The sequence below is a fragment of the Coenobita brevimanus genome, chromosome 87, assembly GCF_032717465.1.
Source record: "Coenobita brevimanus isolate Jiangsu-jjx chromosome 87, ASM3271746v2, whole genome shotgun sequence".
Taxonomy (NCBI): domain Eukaryota; kingdom Metazoa; phylum Arthropoda; class Malacostraca; order Decapoda; family Coenobitidae; genus Coenobita; species Coenobita brevimanus.
This window is the reverse complement of record NC_137040.1, coordinates 26,616,072-26,637,726: the sequence shown is the minus strand read 5'-3', so window position 1 is coordinate 26,637,726 and position 21,655 is coordinate 26,616,072. Positions and strand designations below refer to the sequence as shown.

The 21,655-nt window shown below is 42.1% G+C and overlaps 1 protein-coding gene across 1 annotated transcript in view; it reads left to right on the top strand.

The window, feature by feature from the left end:
* The window catches only part of LOC145411039 (uncharacterized), a 123,667-nt gene that overhangs the window by 63,897 nt on the left and 38,115 nt on the right, over positions 1-21,655 (top strand). The window contains exons 4-5 of the mRNA XM_080281100.1: positions 1,768-1,907; positions 8,020-8,103. Coding sequence (XP_080137226.1) covers positions 1,768-1,907; positions 8,020-8,103 — 224 coding nt within the window. The remainder of the gene's footprint in view (positions 1-1,767; positions 1,908-8,019; positions 8,104-21,655) is intronic.

Sequence of the window (21,655 nt, the reverse complement as noted above, 5' to 3'; positions counted from 1 at the left end):
TATAAAGAAGGAGGGAGGGAGGGAGGGAAGATGTGATGAAGATGAGATAAAGGGAGAAGAAGGAAAAAGACTAATAAATGAAGATGGGAGAGGAGGAGGACGGATGGTAAATGGAAGATATAATTGAGAGAGAGAGAGAGAGAGAGAGAGAAAGGGAGAGAGAGAGAGAGAGAGAGAGAGAGAGAGAGAGAGAGAGAGAGAGGTGACTTTGAAGAGACGTAATGGAAGAGCTGAAAATACAGTATAATGTAGGTTAATATTTCTGAGAGAGAGAGAGAGAGAGAGAGAGAGTGAGTGAGAGAGTGATGAAAGGAGGGATCAAAGGGCAGGTAGTAACACCTAGGTGAACACACTCACCTGAACGCATAATGAGGTAGGTCAGAGGTGAGAGAGAGAGAGAGAGAGAGAGAGAGAGAGAGAGAGAGAGAGAGAGAGAGAGAGAGAGAGAGAGAGAGAGAGAGAGAGAGAGAGAGAGAGAGAGAAAGTGAGAGACAGACAGACAGATAGACAGACAGACGGGGGAGGAATGGAAGAAGACGGAAAGAGAAGGAAGGATTAAGAAATGGAGCAGGAAAGAGAAGGAAATAAATGTGGATAGAGAGAGAGGGGGAAGGAAACGAGGATGGAGGGGGAGGAGGGGATGATAGGATTAAGGACTGATGGAAGAGAGAGAGAGAGAGGGGGGGGAGGGGGGAGGGCGAGAGAGAGTGGCGTGAATAACAATAAATGAAGGAGAACTACAAAAAGCACAAGAATTCATCCTCTCAGTTATCCTAAGCCAGTCCATTAATAACAAACGAAATATTCAGGACAGAGAAATGGGAACTACGAGAACTATTAACAGAGTGTCCATTAGAGTGAACCTCATATCTGTTACACAGGGAATGTAATCTATGTAATCTATGTAATGTAATAAAACTGAAATAGAATGTAATCGGTCTCCGCCATCCCCTTCAGGAGAACGGCTTCAGGCCCCTGTAATTTGGCAAGTTTGGGAGGTGATCAGATAACAGATAAAAGTAAAACGCAACCAGATTGTTAAACTACATTAAAATATACCCCAAATAATAAAATGCCTTGATAGCCTTCTCCTCTCCCTCCCCTACCACCTCAGGAGAACGCTGAAGGCTTCCCACGAGACCATCTGTGCAGTTAAACACCCTGAAATGAAGTCCTTACAACAGCCCAAAAATATAATCTCTCCTTGAGGTCTTTCTTATCTTTAATATGATATGCTTGTCTTATTCTCTCTCTCTCTCTCTCTCTCTCTCTCTCTCTCTCTCTCTCTCTCTCTCTCTCTCTCTCTCTCTCTCTCTCTCTTTCTCTGTCTGTCTGTCTGTCTGTCTCTCTCTCTCTCTCTCTCTCTCTCTCTCTCTCTCTCTCTCTCTCTCTCTCTCTCTCTCTCTCTGATGATATTTGAGGGACACGAGCATTTTTAAATTATACCCCTCTACTCCAAAACGTCTTTTTTTTATATTGTTTTTGCTACCACCAAATGGTTATATTCAGCTTTGGAGAGATTTTTCGAACTGGAGGGGGTTGATACAGCCTTCATTGCCCCTGTACCCTACTGGGGGCTGTCATAATTTGAACATATTTATCTGTTTGGTTCCAGGAGAAAAACAAACAAAAATCACGGCAATGCACAGAAAGGGATGAATAGTAAAATGTAATGAAGTACTTCGGTAAGTTATATAATTAATGCACTTTAAACAATGAAAGGAATAAATGTCAATAAATGTAACTTCTCCTCCATCCCCCCTTCAGGAGAACCGCTGCAGGCCCCCGTGGTGGTGGGTGGGCGTGACCAGTACGAGCCCAGCGAGGTGATCAAACTGGGGTGTCAGCCGCGACGCCCCCTACACCGCCTACACCCGTCACTGCACTGGCTCCTGCAGGGACAACGGGTATGTACTTTTTGGGGGGAGAAGGGGGGCCGGATTTAAGAGAATCATCTTTCTGGGATTTTATTTTGAAGATTTTAGATAATCTTAGATATTTTAGGTCATTGTTATTATTGAGTAACCCTGGTCTGTCTGGTAGAGCAAACTCATCAACAGCAGGCAAACATTAGCCAACGCAGAGCTGTCTCATGCAGTGAACTGATGTTCTCCCGCGGCAGACAGCATTTCACCGCAGTGAAGCTCGGGAAAATTATGAAATTTTGGCTCCTTGATGGACGACGCATTTGCCTCTCCACCCAGTTAACCGGAGCACCATAGTAAGCTCCACATCGCCAGGTTTTTTGGTTATATAGTTATCACCTAGCGTTGTTAATGGTTTCCTGGGTTACAGGAAATCATTAGGCTTGTCATTCAGTGTAGGGCCATCTGAAGTGGAAAGAAGAGTAATAAAATGTGCCAGGAAGTGTGGGAGAAAGAAGAAGCTAGGAGGACAGACTCAGAAAAAGAATAATAGAGGTGAAAGAAGTAGCTGGCACTCCAACAAATGAGTGGATGATAGTCACCACCACTCACCTCCTGTTTTAGGTAATTTTATGCATTTTAAGGATATTGTATTTGGGAGGGATTTCCAGTGATTCTGGAGAATCTTAGGTATTTACGGATACTTGGTGAGTTTTAAGTGTATTCTGTAGATTTTAGGTTTGGAGCATTGTAAGGATTAAGTTAGTTAATGCGGCAGGGACGTTTCTAGGTATAAGCGATACAAACGACCGATTAGAGTTCTTTTTGTCTCTGGGAGGCCATTAGATAAAAAAATAAAAGGTATCTTAAATTTTTATGTATCACTAATTCTGTTCAGATCAAAATGTAGTGAAATAAAAAAATATTAGTGATAATTATTCCATAGCCATAATCAAGAACCAAAATCAGTGGGGATTAATAATTATGGAGTGTTGATAGAAAAATGGACTGAAATCGGTTCTAGTCCGTTCCCGATTCCACAGCTCAATCTTTGCTTAAAATAATGTTTGTTATATAATGCAGTGTAAAAGCTCTGGGTCCCATCTAGCGATTTTTTTTTTGGGGGGGGGGCGGCGGGGGGGTCAAGCATCGCCGAATTGTAATATTCTTTTCGTAGCTGTTTATGTATTATGTAAGAGCTATTGTTAGTGATAATTTTTAATATTATTGTATTATGAGCCTTCTTGCAGTTAAATACAGGTGGGTACAATAAGAAGCCCCTCGTATACAGTATAATTCCTCTTAGGGCCCCCTTAGGGTTGGAAATGACACTGTTGAGCGGTCTTGGGAAGGTTAGATATTTTAGGGATTTAGGAGAATTTATTTTGGGGCCAGGACGAGCCGAGTGAAATGACCAAGTTACGATGCCAACTGCGACAACACTTCCATCCATCACTACACTGGTCCTGCAGGGGCTACGGGTGCTTGTTTTAGGGATTTAAGGGAATTTTAGGGATTTGGGGAGGTTTGGGACGATTTAGGAGATTTACGGAAATTTTAGGGACATGTGATTTGGGGGAATTCAAGAGACTTACCGTACTGGAATTTGTGTGTTCCGTGGTTTTGATAATTTAAGGGATTTTGGTGATTTAGGCAATTTTAGGTATGTCAGAGAGTAGGAAATTTGTAATAACAGAAGTTTAATGCTTTACAGAAATTCAGTAAGTTTAAGTATTGTTCAGAATTTTTTAGGTTTTTAAGTATATTGAAATTTTAAGTATTCAAGCCTTTTTTTTTATTAAGGGATTAGCAGAAATGTAGGGATTTTGAGTATTCGGGGTTTTAAGTATTCGAAACTGGGTGATTTAAGGGGTTTTATGGATTTTAGGGAGATTTTAAGGTATTTGAGAGACCAGTACGAACCCGCCTGCACCTCTGACGTCACTGGCCATTTAAGGGATAACAGGTGCTCATTTTAGGGATCTGAAGGAAGTGTGTGTGCGTGTGTGTGTGTGTGTGTGTGTGTGTGTGTGTGTGTGTGTGTGTGTGTGTGTGTGTGTGTGTGTGTGTGTGTGTGTGTGAGAGAGAGAGAGAGAGAGAGATTTACGGTTTTGGATGTCTAAGGTAATTTAGGTGAATTTAATTAACTTTGGATCCTGGATTGTGTGTGTGTGTGTGTGTGTGTGTGTGTGTGTGTGTGTGTGTGTGTGTGTGTGTGTGTGTGTGTGTGTGTGTGTGTGTGTGAGAGAGAGAGAGAGAGCGAGAGAGAGAGATTTACGGTTTTGGATGTCTAAGGTAATTTAGGTGAATTTAATTAACTTTGGATCCTGGATTGTGTGTGTGTGTGTGTGTGTGTGTGTGTGTGTGTGTGTGTGTGTGTGTGTGTGTGTGTTGAGAGAAGTTTTGGCATTTTTCGAATATTCATTTTAAACCAGAATTCTTTAGTGATTTTAGGTACTTTAAGTATTTTAGGCACTTAGGGGACTGATAGTATTTAAGGATTTTTGTGATTTTGAGGGATTCTGATAATAAATAATTGTGAATATGGAAGGAATTTAGGATATTTTAGGTATTTTAGGACACGTACGAGGCCAGTGTGATGGTCAACTGGGATGGCAGCCACGAAATCAGGTAAGATTAAATTAGGTTAAGCTGGGTTGAAATAGGGTAGGTTAGGTTAATTTAGGTCCAATTGTAGGGTAGATTGTTACGTTAGGTTATATTTGGTCTGCATTTTTTTGCCTTTGTTTGTTGATTGTTTTCGTTCTTTTTTTTTTTTTTTTGCCTTTTCACTCCTAAATTCCGTGGATTCTGGAGAGACAACAAGCATGAGAAGGAATGGGGGTTTTAGGTGATTTTAAGGATTAGGTTTTTATAATAACATATGGATTCTGAGTGTGTAAAGGAAGAGGATATTCGTAGGCTCAAACGTGCAGAAGTGATAGTGATTAGGTGGGAGTGTAGGGCATCCTTGAATGACAGGCCTGGGGGAGTTAGGATTGCGAATGAAGAGTTGATAGGTAGGTTGGTACTTGAATGTGTTAGTGTGAGGATGAGAAGGGGTAGACTGAGATGGTTTGGGCATGTGTGGAAGATGGAGGATGACAACTGGGTGCGGAGGGTGAGAGTAGTGAAAGTTGAGGGTAAGGTACGAGGGGCAGGTAAAAAAAAGACTTGCGACGAGGTCATAAAGTGTGTCTTCAGGAGGAAGGGACCGAACAGAGAGGGAGGCTAGAGATCGAGCAACGTGGAAATCCGCCATACGGTGACCATAGCTGACATAACGAGTTAATGAAGTTATAAGGCACCAGTACTGACTATGGAGGTAAATATACAAGTACTTTTAGGATATATTGAGATGTATTTATAGTAGGGTATTATTATGACTTAGTGAGTTTTAGGGCTGCCATTACTGATTATTGAGTCGTATAGTTTATATAAAAGAATTTTATGTATAACACTCTTTTTAGGAATTTCACGTGGGTTAGGTTTTAAAGTCACGCAGGGATGAGAGATGTGAATAAAAGAATATGTAAATGAATGTGCTGAGGAGTGGGCGAATGTGTAAAAGAATGTGTGTAAAGACCATAAGATAGAGAAAAATGTGGAAAAACAAGTGATTAGGAGAAAAATACTTAGTGTACCAAAAAATATATGAGTAAATGAGACGAAAAATGAGTGAATTAGTGTACGAAAGCTATGAGAGGGAGAAAATGAATAAATGACTTTTGTAAGAAAATGTCTGAGAAACCGAGTGAAAAGTGAGAGAATGTGAGAGAGTGAGAAATAAAATGCCTGAGGGAAATTTGCAAGAAGATGGTTGGGTAAAGGAGAGAGAGAGAGAGAGAGAGAGAGAGAGAGAGAGAGAGAGAATCTATAAAAGTGAGAAGTACACTCATTGATAAGTACACACACACACACACACACACACACACACACACACACACACACACACACACACACACACACACACACACACACACACACACACACACACACACACACACACACACACACACACACACACACACACACACACACACACACACACACACACGAGAACGAAGGGAAATAGGGTGAGAATTTGCGAGAAAGCGAGAGAGAACATATAAGTGTTTGAGGTATGAAAGAAAGTATTTGGGTTACTGAGAGGAAAAGGGAGAGAATGTGTAGGAGAGTGAGTGAGGGAACCGTGTAAAAAATAACTGAGATAGATAGATTGGTAGGTAGATAGATAGATAAATGGAAAGGTAGATAGACAGGTAGACAGATAGATTGACTGACTGATATTTTTATGTGTTCAGCATTGGGCATAGGTTTCACAGTCTGTTCCCAAGGCCCATTAGTCCTCCAACACACCTCCACATGTCACCACTTGGGTGCTAACACCCACCATCCCTACTAAATACATGCTAGGGCTGTCTCATACAGGACTGGTGTATTGGTATTAGCGGGGGTATATTACATGTCGGGGGGGTTTTTTAGTTTATCAGTAAATATCTCCATTAATGACACTCAAATCCTTAAACTGTTCCTCGCCCCAGCCCGGATTTCAGGACTACAGGCCACCTCACTACCGATTCAGCCCCCCCCCCCTCCCTGCCTGAAGTTGATTGATTGATCCACTGAGAGAGAGAGAGAGAGAGAGAGAGAGAGAAGGACCAGTAAGTGTATGTGAGTGAGCTTGTGTGTGTGTGTGTGTGTGTGTGTGTGTGTGTGTGTGTGTGTGTGTGTGTGAGAGAGAGAGAGAGAGAGAACTTGAAGGAAAAAGGAAAGGAAGGAGAGAAGAAGAATCCAAGAAAATGTTTGGGTAAGCGAGAGGAAATGTGAGAGAAAGTGAGCAAGTGAGAGAGAGGTGAGCAAGAAAGTCAATATGGCCCCAACTAAGGCTTCCCCATCTGGCCAGAATATGACAGTTCTTGTGTGTGTGGGGGGGGGTGTTGGTGGGTGTGTCAGAGGGAGAGACAGACAGACAGACAAACAGACACGGAAATAGAGCATATGGATGTGAATACTTTGCTTTTAGTTGTACAGTATGTGCAAATGTGTGTATCAGGGTGTAAATATATGTGTGTGTGTGTGTGTGTGTGTGTGTGTGTGTGTGTGTGTGTGTGTGTGTGTGTGTGTGTGTGTTTTCTCAGTGGTGACTTATTGTGCCCATTGAAATATTTTTATACAAAAATTTTTCCAGGTTTATAAGCGGGTCTGTATATTTCAATAAATTCACACACACACACACACACACACACACACACACACACACACACACACACACACACACACACACACACACACACACACACACACACACACACACACACACACACACACACACACACACACGAGAGCGGCCATAGCACCATATCATTGCCAAACAAACACATGGCAGCATCACCTCTCTGGCTGTTTGGTGAGAGAGAGAGAGAGAGAGAGAGAGAGAGGGGGGGGAGAGGGAGAGAGTCTATATGCCTTTTGTCACTATTTTTAAAATATATATGTGAATATGAGTTCTTTGTGTGTGTGTGTGTGTGTGTGTGTGTGTGTGTTTTAGAGAGAGAGAGAGAGAGAGAGAGAGAGAGAGAGGACCAATAAAGGAAGTGGGGATTTAGAAAGATGGGCATATGCTGCACTAGGGGAGAGAGAGAGAGAGAGAGAGAGAACAGACAGACAGACAGACAGACAGACAGACAGAAAGAGAGACAGACAGAGACAGAGAGAGAGAGAGAAAGAGGAAGGGAGGGAGAATGTGTGCATGTGAAAAAGGGTAAGTGCGTCTGTGTGCACGTATCTATTTGCCTCATAAATGTAAGTTAAATCTATGTGTGTGTGTGTGTGTGTGTGTGTGTGTGTGTGTGTGTGTGTGTGTGTGTGTGTGTGTGTTTTCTTTCCAGAGTGTATTTTTCTTAGTGGGTTTGCCTGTCTGGGTGGCTTTATCTGGGAATGTGACGTCTCTCTCTCTCTCTCTCTCTCTCTCTCTCTCTCTCTCTCTCTCTCTCTCTCTCTGTATATTTATATAGATAGATAGATAGATATATCTCCCTGTATGTCTATCTATCTATTTATATATCTGTCTATCCACCTATCCGTATCGATCTCCCTGTCTGTCTCTTTGTCTGTCTGTCTGTCTATTTATCTATATATATATCTTTCTCAGGTAAAGCCAGACTGGGTACGGCCATACGGATCAGCACTTCAGGATGGAGTGTCAGGCCTCTCACTACACGTCCCAGCCGCACAGGTTAGTCACTTCACGCATTTCCCTCACGTCACTTCAGGCATAGCACTAATGTCACGCACTTCAGACGCATTACTTTCATCGTCAGTCACTTCAGTTACTTCATTTCAGTCAATTCAGTCACTTCACTTTAAAAACCTTTACCTCATTTATCCCACTCATTTCAGTCAATTCACTCGTTTCGGATATACATACATATATTCATTCGTAGATATATACCTACATACATGCATACATTCGCTGTATGTATGTATGTATGTATGTATGTGTGTATGTATGTACAGTATGTATGTAGGTAGGTAGGTAGGTAGGTAGGTAGGTAGGTAGGGTAGGTAGGTAGGTATGAACATGGTGATATCCAGAGGGAAAAAAGGAAACTCGAAATATCCGAGACGCTTTCTTATATTCACATAAGGAGAGATGTGAAGACGTAAATGCGCTTGGGATATTTTGAGTTCTTATTTTCCCTGTAGATACCAGCATATCAATGAATCACGTTATACACACACACACACACACACACACACACACTCACACACACACTCACACACACACACACACACACACACACACACACACACACACACACACACACACACACACACACACACTCACACACACACTCACACACACACACACACACACACACACACACACACACACACACACACACACACACACACACACACATATAGATAGATAGATTGATAGATAGATAGATAGATAGATAGACATACACTATATTGCTAATCTGTTTCTTACTCTTCATTCTGTCCACATTATTAAAATATAAATTAATGAATAATTGCATAAGAATATTATAAGCAGTTACCAGATTCAGAGGATTAAACCATAATTATACTCCCGCTATTTATACCACAATGGACGCCACGTCTCTCTCACTTTGTCATAAATAAGTATCTTACTTAATGAAAAGATTATTATAATCGATAGCCAAAAACAAGGGCGGTACTACAAATTATATCCCTGTTTATGCTATAAAAGCTCCCCATTCTCTCTCTCTCTCTCTCTCTCTCTCTCTCTCTCTCTCTCTCTCTCTCTCTCTCTCTCTCTCTCTCTCTCTCTCTCTCTCTCTCTCTCGGCTTCGGAAATAAGATAAATAACTAAACAAGAAGCAGAATTCACAGAGTACAGCAACAGCCACCGAACGGCCTAAGAACTAAAATCAGATCAAAACTGTTATGGTTTATTTTGCCTGGTGACACTGACTTTTTTCCCTCCCCGTGGCCTCGACCTTAGACTTGTTATTCTCACCATCGATTCTCTTTATCCTTGTCTTAGCCTGAACCCATCCACAGTGTTGTCTGTATCTGATAACAAGTGTTTGGGCTGACCTTGCCATGTTACCGTAAGCTTTGACTGTAGTTCTCAAAGGTAATTGGTCAGCGTCTTGGGCGATCCTCAACTCATCCACCAAGTTTGATCCAAATCAGATCAAAAGTGTTGGTTATTTTAATCACACACACACACACACATACACACACGAGTCGGGCTTTGGTCTTACTCTTTAACCCTGACCTCTGGCTGAATATTCTCAAAATGTAATTCCCTGGTTCTCCACTGACCCACCACACCATCACCAAGTTTGACTCAGAACAAATAAAAACTGTTTGAGTTGGCCTTGCCCTAAAACCTTCAGATTTTTCTCAAAATTGAATCCTTTTGGTCTTTTCCTGTCTTCAGCCTGTTTGCAAAGTTTCGTCTAAATCGAATTAAAGCTGTTTTAGGTGACCTGGCTATGTGACCTTGATCTTTAACCAAATGTGGTGAGACTGATCCTCAACCATTTCACCAAGTTTGGCCAAAATCGGATCAAAACGGTTTGGGTTATATTGTTAACAGTCACACAACCCGTTCGAAATTGGATCTTGACCTTGTCCTGTGACCTTGACTTTTGGCCTGATTGTTCTGAAATTAAATAACTTCATTCATGCCTTGCCAGAAACATTACCCAAGTTTGGTCTAAGTTTTATAAAAACTTTAAGATAATTTTGCTATGTCAGCGTTTAACTTGGCTTTGTGACTTTGACCTTTGAAGAATAGTTGAAAAAAAAAAAAAAAGAGGCTCCCTTATGGTATGATCCTAGACATTTTCATCAGCGAACATCAGATGAATGTTTGAGATGAATTACTACACACTCTTACCCGTGCACTCTGTCGCCAAACAAAACACAACACCTCTCCATCTCCGTGAGCGCTGATGTAACAAAACTAGCCAAGAACAAAGGATTCAAGCAAAATTGTAGTGTCTGTTTCTGCGTCAATCCACACCTCATCTCTCCCTCATCTATGGATCTCCACACCTGGCCAAAAAATGATATGTATAGCTTCAAAAAACATTAATTAGACGGCTCATTTACATAATTAATCAATTACACTGGCCCGGCTCTCAGCAGCTGGGGACCGAAGAGGACAGAGAGAGAGAGAGAGAGGGAGATGGACAGAGGAATAGGTAATGCAGTGAGAAATTAGTGAGAAAGAGAGAGCGTGAGTGGGCGTGTGAGCGTGTGACGAATAGACAGAGATAACTCTGCAAGGAATTCGTGAGAGACAGACAGACAAAAAGCTTTAACGGAGAGAGAGAGAGAGAGAGAGAGAGAGAGAGAGAGGGACAGAGACAGAGAAGAGAAGAGAGATAGGGGAAGAAGAAGGGTTGAACATACTAGCAAGCAACAAAACAGCTCGGAACAAAAGAAAAAAGAGCAGAGAAAACAAGAAACAAGAAAAAATTAAAGACAAAACATATAAAGCAGAAGAAATAATTGTAATGAGAGAAATTGTAAAGAAAGGAATATGAGAAAATAGCTCACATGGAAAGTAAACAAAATTTCAAGTTTTTAATCCACACTTAATCTCAGGGTTCATTAAGGACAGGTGTGTGTGTGTGGGGGGGGGTGTATTTGTGTGTGTGTGTGTGTGTGTGTGTGTGTGTGAAAGAGAGAGAGAGAGAGAGTACATGTGATCTAGAGTGTGCGTGTTGGAATATGAGCCAAAGATACACACACACACACACACACACACACACACATATACACAGATCCAACCCCATACCCCATCCCCCCACCCAACCCCACCTCCACCTTAACCAACCCCCACCCCACCCCACCCCCACCTTAACCAACCCCCACCCCACCCCCACCTTAACCATCCCCCACCCCACCCTGAGGCCACAAATAAATAAATAAACCAGTAATTAAGTTATTCGTTATCAATGGCCGGCGTTAATCAGCTTCGATCATCAGTGATAGGGTGATGGTAACGCCGAATAATGATACTGGGCGTTGAGAGAGAGAGAGAGAGAGAGAGAGAGAGAGAGAGGTGGAAAGGACAGGGAGAAAGACAAACGAGAGAGGAAAGAGAGAAAGCAAAAACAATTAAATTCAGCCAAGTAGATGGAAGGAGATGAGAGAGAGAGAGAGAGAGAGAGAGAGAGGAGGGGGAAATGGAAGAAATAAAAGTAAGAGAAAGCAGAGTGGAAGAAGAAAAACGAAGAGGGAAAACAAAGAGACTGAAAGAAGTGGAAGGGAAAAAAATGAAATGTACAAAGGGAAGGAGAATTAGAGAGGGGAAACGGAAGGAAGGAAAATAGAGGTGAGAGAAATGAAAGTGAAAGTGTGAGAAATGAAAGAGGAGATGAGGGAGAGTGCAAGAAGAGAAAAAGACATAAAAGAAGTGAAGAGGGAGAGAAATGAAAGAATGGGGAGGGGGAGAAAGTAAGAAATTGGAGGCAAAGAAGAAAGGGAGAGAGTGAAGAAAGGATATAGGAGAGAGAGAGAGAGAGAGAGAGAGAGAGAGAGAGAGAGAGAAACGTCGAGGAATTGAAATGATTAAGCCATCGTCATCGTAGTAGTAGTAGTAGTAATAGTCCAGACGATTTTATTCAGCCTGGGAGAGACATTTCGAACAGGAGGGATTAGCCATAGCCATTATTAACCCCCTTTCAGTACCAGGGGCTTGTCCTTGGTTGAATAAAATCGTCTGGTGATAAAAAGAACTAAGTAGAAATAATATATTCGAGCTGAAAGGGTTAGTATCTCTCATAAGGAGTAATATCTCTCTTATCAGGGTTAATATCTCTCGTATAACAGTAAATGTCTCTCGTATTTGGGATAATATCTCTCGTAGAAGGGGTAATATCTCGTATAAGGTTTAATATCTCGTATACAGATTAATATGTCTCGTACATGTTTTAGTATCTCGCATAAGGATTAATATATCTCGTATAAAAATTAATACATCTCATATATGTGTTAATATCTCGTAAAAGGACAAATATCTCTCGTATATAAGTTAATATCTCATATATAGGTTAATATCTCGTATAAGGGTTAATATCTCTCAGGTGAATGTAATGTTATAATTATTTCCATGGCATAACAGGGGAATATAATAATTTAGATCGTCTGACGCGGGAGAAACGTGTGTGTGTGTGTGTGTGTGTGTGTGTGTGTGTGTGTGTGTGTGTGTGTGTGTGTGTGTGTGTGTGTGAACAGCTGCTTTCCCCTCAGGCGTATTCCAAACACCAAGCATCACATCACAAGAGAGAGAGAGAGAGAGAGAGAGAGAGAGAGAGAGAGAGAGAATGGGGGTGAGCTAGTGTGTGTAAGTATAGTGAATATACAGTTTGAGTAATTGTGGAAAAGTGAAAGAGGGAGAGATAAGTGTGCATTTTAGTACACGTTTGTGTGTGTGTGTGTGTGTGTGTGTGTGTGTGTGTGTGTGTGTGTGTGTGTGTGTGTGTGTGTGTGTGTGTGTGTGACAGACAGACAGACAGAATGTAGGTAGTAAACAGTCAGGAACAGCAATTTGGTTCCACTTAATTAACAAAACAACAACAAATTTCCCTCAGCGCCCTGTATTCTGGTTCGTTGTATCCGATGACCTGGTTTATATCTTATGTTTGGTAGCTTCAGACGATTTTATTCAGCGTTAGGAGTGACTTACCGAACTATAGGGGTTAGATAAATCCTTCATCAACCCCTCTACTACTAGGGGACCCTTCCTCACCTGAATAAAATCGTCTATAGTCCATATGTTTCACTTGACGAAGACCCCTTACCAGCTCAGTTGATAGCCAGGTACAGTCATATTGAAGGTCTGACCTGACTAGTAACCAAGGAGACTCATTCCCATCTCATACCTAAGGCTCACTAAATTTCCCTTCGTTCTCTCTGCCCTTTCGTTCTCTCCTCCGTCTCTACCGTTCCCTCTCTCACCTCCTCCCCTCTCCTTCCTTCCTTTCCTCCCCATCCTCATTCGTTTCTGATTCCACCCTCCTCATGCTTCACTTCCTCTCCTTCCCGTCGTCCTTCCTCGCTTCTGTCATGCTCTCCTCATCTCTCCTCTTCCCTTTTCTTATTTTAACTCATTTTCTTTTACCCCTCTTCTCCCCATCCTCCTCCCCTCCTACTCTTTTCCTGCTTGTTCACTCCCCTCCCTTTATCCCTTTTCTTCCCCTCTCTTCTTCTCTCTCTCATTTTGTCTTCCATCCTCTTTCATTCTCTCTCTCTCCACTCCTTCCTTCTTGCCTCAGCTCTCTTCTTTACTCACCCTCCCAGTCTCTCGTCTAACTCTTCCCTGACCTTCCTCTCCTCTCTCTCTTCTCTTCCCTTTCCTCTCGTCTTTTTCTTCCCTCCCCTTCCACACTTTTCTTCCCTCCCATCTTAGCTTCTTTCTTTCTCTTCCCTCCTCTTCCTCTCCCCCTCACTCCCCCCCTCTTCCCAAGACCCCAATACATCTCCTCCCCGGACCTAACCCAAAATAATCATCCCGGCTCCACCCCGTCCTCATCCCTCATCTCCCCCTTACTCTCCCTCATCCCCCCTTACTCTCCCTCATCCTTCTATACTCACCCTCACCCTGATCTTGACCCTCACCCCATTACCCTCATCCCTCCTTCACCACTTCTCCCCCACCTCCACCCTTACCTTGATCCTAACCCTTATCCCAAAACCTCATTCCCTTTCACGCATCCTCACCCTCACCCTCACCCTCACCCTCACCATCCTACTCTCATTCCCCCTCATCCACCATTACCCTATTCTAACCCTGTCCCTTACCCGCTACGCTCATTCCCCCTGGCCCACCACCACCCTTACCCTAACCCTCTCCCCCCTACTATTAATCTCCTTCGCCCACCTTCACCCTTACCCTGACCCTGTCCCTTACTCCCCTACCCTCATTCCCCTACCCTCATTCCCCTACCCTCATTCCACCTCACCCATCCTGACTCACTGACAAGCATCGAACGGTATTTACGAGCGTTGGACTACACTTCCTTGCTTCTGCCCGTCTTGGTCGTTTGATAAGTGACGCAGTCCTTTTTTTTTTATATAGACTAAACAACCAACCAATGTAGTTATTATATAATCTGATAACACTACAGGTAACATAAGCTCCCCACATCAGAGAAGAAAATACGTTAAATCTCTTCTTCTAAATCCGCGCAGTCTGAGTAATAAATTTTCTGAATAAGAGGCTCCTGTGTACTCAAATGCCGAAGATTGTGACGCAATTGGTAGAACAGAATCTTGGCTAAATACTGAGGAAAGAGATGTTCTGACAGAGTTTAATTTACCAGACTGTCACATTTTCAGCAGTGAAGGGAAGGATAGAGCAGAGGGTGGTGTGTTGTTATATATTAAATCTGGATTCCATCGCCATAATTACCAAGCCATCTATTGAAAACATCGACAAATGTAACGCCAGTATTCAAAAAGGGCAATAAAGCACAACCAGAAAACAACTGCCCAATTAGCTTAGCATCAGTGGTTTGTAAGCTGCTTGAAACTGTTATCAGAGAGAAGTTTGTGAAACACTTGGAAACAGATGAACTCACAGAGATTCGCTACATGGTTTTCGTTATAAGTACTCATGATGCACAAACCTGTTGGACTTTTTCAACGATATACTGAAAATATACGACGAGTTTACATCTGTTGACGTTGTCTATCTTTATTTTCAAAAAGCTTTTGACAAAGTTCCACTCAAAAGACTCCTTCAGAAGCTAAAGAAGTATGGTTTCAGTACCAGTGTGCTCGGGTGGATCGAAGATTGGTTTACCAGACGAAAGCAAAAATTTGTAATAAATGAAAAGAATCGGATTGTATAGATCTTATAAGTGGAGTGCCACAGGATTCTGTAGTAGGTTCTATTCTTTTTTTTCAATATAAATCAGTGATACTGATGAAAGATTATTTTCTAAGATTTCTGAATTTACCAGTGATATTATTAAAAGTAACAGACCAGGCACAGCATTACAGAGGCAGGCAATTCAGAGAGATCTTGATCAACTGTTTAATCGGACTCAAACATGGCAAATTAACTTCAGTATCAGTAAATGTAAAGTGCTAAATATTGGCAGTAAAAATGTAAGGGCCAGTTATAACATGAGTAGCATTCAACTTGATAGTGTAAATCGTGAAAAAGACTTCAGAATTAAATTAAGAAAGTGTTACAGACTAAGCAAGCAGCGTACAGGGGTTGATAAAAAAAATAATAAATAAATAAATTGATTGGATTCATAGGTAGAGTATTCAAATACAAACCCGAAAAAAAATCATCCTTATTTTGTAAAATTCCTTAATACGCCTGCACTTAGAGTATTGCGTCCAGTTCTGGTCACCTGATTATAAAAGAAAGATGTGGAGAAACTTGAGAGTATAGCAAATGGTGACAAAAATTATACCTAGATTGAGAAATAAACAATATGAGGAACGATTAAATGAGGTGACTCTGTTTACCTTGACTAGGTGCAGAGTATGAAGGGATTTAATTCAAGTATACAAAATCTTCATTTGAAATTACAGTATGGCTGTTGAAAAGCACTTAATGGTAGATCGGTCAAATTATGCTAGAAGCAATGGACATAAAATCGTTGGCAAGTGTTTCGACTCACATGAAGCTAATCACTGTTTCTCCAATAGGATTGTGAATGTATGAAACAAATTGCCTCGTTATGTGGATAACTGTTATACAGCACTAACATTTCAAAAGCGCCTAAATAATAATTTATATTCTAATCCCCAGCTAAGCAGGTTCATTTCTGAACACTACGTTTATGCATTAAGATGTCTTTCAGTTCAAAACATGGAGGCCGTACCAATAACCACAGAACAACATGTTCCTTAGGTTGACTAGATGTGCATCCCTTGCAAGTTATATAGTACTGAATATGATTTCCTTTCATCCTTTCCTATGAAATTTCCATACCAACTTTTCTATGCAGCATGGGGATCCTTCTCACTGTTCCCTGCTGGCTTCGGCTGGAGAATTTGGTGGGTGGGGGGAGCCTTCCTACTTTCCGATCCTTGTGTTTGACGGATAGAATAGTTATGTTAGTTATGACCTATCCTGTAACAAACAGTCTCGAACGGACCAAAAGGTCTGTTGCTGTTTGCCTTCCTTTGTACTCCTTTATTCCTTGACTCTCTTCCATATCCTCGTTCCCCTTTACCCACCCTCACCCCGACCCTAACCCCATACCCTCATCCTGCTCTAACCTCCCTCACTCCTTCGCCTTCCTGATCCTCTCTCAACCATCTTGTCCTCTCATCCCCCTGCCCCTCTCTCCATCACCCGCACCCTCCTCGCCCTCACCCTCACTCTCACCCTCACCCTCAACTTCACTCCTCTGCTCCCTGACCCCCCTCACCTGACCTGACAATAAAACAACATTAACTTCAACCAAACGTAAAAAAAGGGAAGGGAGGTATATATAAAAACGCTGAAAGAGTGAACATCAAACGAGGTTAAACGAGAAGTGCCACATATCTGTCTCGTAATCCCTTCTCTCCCAGGACATAATTCTCTCTCTCTCTCTCTCTCTCTCTCTCTCTCTCTCTCTCTCTCTCTCTCTCTCTCTCTCTCTCTCTCTCTCTCTCTCTCTCTCTCTCTCTCTCTCTCTCTCTCTCTCAGGATAACCCAATAATGAACCCATGAAATAAGGCGCCGAATAAAGACTCACATCCAGACTCTCCAATCCACCTCCCCCCCCACGCCTAAAACTCTCTCTAATTAAGCAAGTTTTAATGTATTCGTCAGAGGTGTCATATGATCCTCTTATTATAACTCAAAATCATCATCATCATCATCATCATCATTATCATCATCATCATCATCCCCATCATCATCATCATTTTTAAAATTCAGATTACTTACTAATATCGTTATCGTCAGCATCATCACATCTTATTTATCATTATCATCATTACCATCATTATTTTTATCATAATTCAGTGCATTCAAAATCCTCATCATTTTCATTATAATTCAAAGCACTCACTTTTATCAATATTATCATTTTTATTATCAATCAAAGCACTCGTTATCATCGTCAATATTTTTATCACTTATTGTAATTCCAAGCACTCATTTATTATCATCATCATCATCATAATCATCATCATCATTACTGAGTTATTGGATTCATGACTTCTGAGGCCAAATAAATAACTGGATGAACTTAGTAAGCTTTATCCTATTTATTTATTGATATATTCGTAAATTTTAATAATAATATAATGGCATCAGTGGCATAGTTAGTTCCGGATTGTTTTTGGTCGCTGATACACCATGATTCGAATTCAAGAGGTGGCTGGAGTTTTTTTTTTTTTTTTTTTTTTTTAAACTCTGTAAGGGACATAGGGTGGTCTCCTACGGCATAAATGATGTCGATTTACGGTAGCCTGATCTTAAGGCACCCTACGCCACACTGACCGCCTTAAGGGATATAAAGGATTGGCTGTTACCGTTCTCTCTCTCTCTCTCTCTCTCTCTCTCTCTCCCCCCAAATCTTATCCATCAACCTTTTCCCTCCCCATTTCACCCCTCACCCCTCCTCTTCTTCTCCCCATCCATCACTCACACACCCCCTCCCTCTCGCCATTCATCGCTCACACACTCCCACAACTCACTCTTATTGTCCCCATTTCACCACTAACATACGCCCTCCTTCTCCCCACCCCTTACCCAACCCTCCTGCTCCCCACATCACCCCTCCTTCCCATCCTCTCCCCACACCCCCTCACCCCCTCACCCCAGCCATCAATCCCCCATAATCACCCCTGTTAATCCGCTTCTAGTAAATCTCCGCACCTTCGTTAAGAGCGGATTAGTGGGGGGAGAAAATATCGGGTGTAGGGTTAATAAGTGGTAGGGGCATTATGAGAGAGAGAGAGAGAGAGAGAGAGAGAGAGAGAGAGAGAGAGGGAGAGAGGGAGAGAGGGGGGAGGGAGGGCGATTGTGTGTGTGTGTGTGTGTGTGTGTGTGTGTGTGTCTTAAGTTGGAAAGATAATGGGATAGATAATAGGAAATAGGACCGAGATGATGGAGAGAGAGAGAGAGAGAGAGAGAGAGAGAGAGAGAGAGAGAGGAGGGGGAAAAAGAAAGAAAGAAAAAAAAAAAGAAACTTATGCTCTATGTGATTCAGGATGATTTTTGGTTGGAAAGTAATAGAAATTTGAAATAGGTTTATGGAAATAGATGCATCGACAGAGAAATAGACAGAAAGATATACACATAGATATCTGCAGAGAGAGACTAACAGACTGGCTGACTGACAGACAGGCAGACAGAGGCAAAGTTAAGAATGGATCGACGACAGAAAAATGAAAAAAGAAATTAATTGATGTTGCGGGAGATGAAGTTGGAAAGAAAAAAGGAGAGAGAGAGAGAGAGAGAGAGAGAGAGAGAGAGAGAGAGAGAGAGATGCATAAAGGAAAAGAGGGAAGAGAAGTACATGGGAGCACATAGGAAATGCAGATAACAGGAGGCCTGTTGGGCCATGACGAGGTTATCTGTTGGAAAAAAAGCTAATACTACTGAGACCTAACCTACGTGTAAGAGAAAAGGACAGAAAAGGGAAAGACTCTCCCCCACCCGCCGTACCATCCGGTGAAACTGGTAGGAAAAAGATTGGGGAAAAAAATACCATGTTGTTAAAAAGAACAAGCATGGAATTTTTACATGAGAAGCACGGATTGGATTAAAAAAGAACAGGCATGGAAATTTTATATGAGAAGCACGGTTTGGATTCTTAACAACATAGCCATTAACTCTCTCTCTCTCTCTCTACATAGCCATTAACTCTCTCTCTCTCTCTCTCTCTCTCTCTCTCTCTCTCTCTCTCTCTCTCTATCACTACCTGATACATGCCTAACACTATCATCTAGAACCATATCTAACCTAGTTTTTCCCACCCTATTGATACAAAGTCCACCTTTACCATACAAACTCCTGTTATGACTAAAATTGTCCCAAACATCACCTAACATCACACCCTTCTTTCTACACAGACCTTCTAGCCTAGTATTGACTCCTATCATTCTACTGAGAATTACAGACCACAAACACCTAACTTCCTATGACGTTCCTTGAACTTCCTAATAAGGTTCCTATACATCCTAAGTTTCTCTTCTGACCTGCCTGAAACTAAATTATTAGTCTCTACTACAGTAACAAAGACCGAGTCCTTTGAGGTGTTGCTGACTAAGTCATCAACTCTCTCAATCACGTCCTGCATCCTACATCCAGAAAAACAAAAAGGCCTCCTTCTACAACCCTTAGCACAAAACTCCTTCTCCTGATGTCTAATCAACGAATCCCTGAGTAGTATGAGGATAGGCTCATCCTGCACTTCACCCTCTAGAACCTGAAACCTATTCCTAATAGATACATACTCGTACACACTTATCAGTGTTACCTTAGCCTTGCACAGTCCCCCGACTGGCTGGAAGTCATCGCTATCACTGAGCCTGATCTCAACCTTAACTAGCGTAGTTTCATACTTATCTAGCTTGCCTAACACTTCTGCTTGCACTTTCTCTACATGCATTGCCTTAGCACTCGCCATTCCAGCCTCATTCTCCCAATCATGCAACCTGTCTCTTAGCACATTAATTGCCTCACCGTTTTTCCTCATATCTTTTTTTTTTTTTTTTATGCGAGGAAGAAGGAACCAAAGGCCATGAGCCCGCAGTAACAGTTCCCTCCAAGAGAAAAACAAAATACAATAGAGAGCCAAATTCAAGATCCGATCATTTTGAGATGCCTGGACACACTGTGTTTGAAAGACTGGAGATCATAGGCAGCAGGAAATACAGACAGAGGGAGACAGTTCCAGAGCTGACCTGTTGCATAAATGAAAGACTGGGAGTAACGGTTAACTCTTGCATTAGAGAGCTGGACAGAAAAAGGATGAGAGTTTGCTGCCAGACGGGTGCTACGCGCCCGTCGTAGAGGTGGAGGAATGCATGCAGACAGTTCAGAGGAGCAGTGACCATTAAAGTAGCGATAGAAAAGAGATAAAGATGCAACAGTGCGGCGAAGAGACAGAGGTTGAAGGGAGTCAGTAAGAGGAGGAGAGTTAATGAGACGAAAAGCCTTTGACTCCACCCTATTGAGAAGAGCTGTATGAGGGGAGCCTCCCCACACATGAGAGTTGTACTCCACACAGGGGCGGATAAAACACCTGTATAGAGTCAACAATTGCGCAGGGGTAAAGAAAGAGCGGAGTCGGCTTAGCACACCCAATCTCTTGGAAGCAGATTTTACAAGAGATGTAATATGATCTTTCCAAGATAAGTCCCGAGTAAATGAAACCCCAAGCATGTTCAAGGATGATGCAGGATTAAGCTGAATATTATTAAACATTAGTGGGTATACCTGTGGAAGATTTTGTCGGGTTGAAAGGTGTAAGAACTGAGTCTTAGCTGCATTAAAGACAACCATATTATTTTTACCCCAGTCAGAGATACGAGCCAAGTCAGACATTAGGTGTGCCATAGCCTCATCCCTTGTTTGTTGAAGTAACTGTTGAGATGGGCGTTGCGGGAACCGAATGGAAAGGTGAAGGGTGGAGTCATCAGCGTATGAGTGGATACGGTTAGATGTACAGCTTAGAAGATCATTGATGAATAAAAGGAAGAGAGTTGGTTATAGGACAGAGCCCTGAGGAACACCACTGTTGATAGATCTAGGAGAAGAACGATGGCCGTCTACAACAGCAGCTATAGAACGACCAGAAAGGAAGCTAGCGATGAAGGCACAGATAGAAGGATAGAAACCGTAGGAGGGCAGTTTGGAAATTAAAGATTTATGCCAGACTCGATCGAAAGCCTTTGAGATGTCAAGTGCAATGGCAAAGCTTTCGCCAAAGTCCCGAAAGGAGGATGACCAGAAGTCTGAAAGGTAGGTGAGAAGATCGCCAGTGGAGCGTCCCTGACGGAACCCATACTGACGATCGGAAAGAAGGTTGTGATAGGAAAGATGCCTTAAAATTTTTCTATTATGAATTGACTCGAAAACTTTTGAAATACAGGACGTTAAAGCAATTGGACGATAGTTGGAGGGTTGGGAGTGGTCACCCTTCTTTGGGACTGGCTGAATGAGAGCAAACTTCCAGCAAGAAGGAAAGGTACAAGTTGACAGACAAAGACGAAAGAGTTTGCCTAGGCAGGGTGTAAGCACAGAAGCACAGTTCTTGAGAACAACAGGAGGGACCCCATCAGGCCCATATGCCTTGTTAGTACTGAGG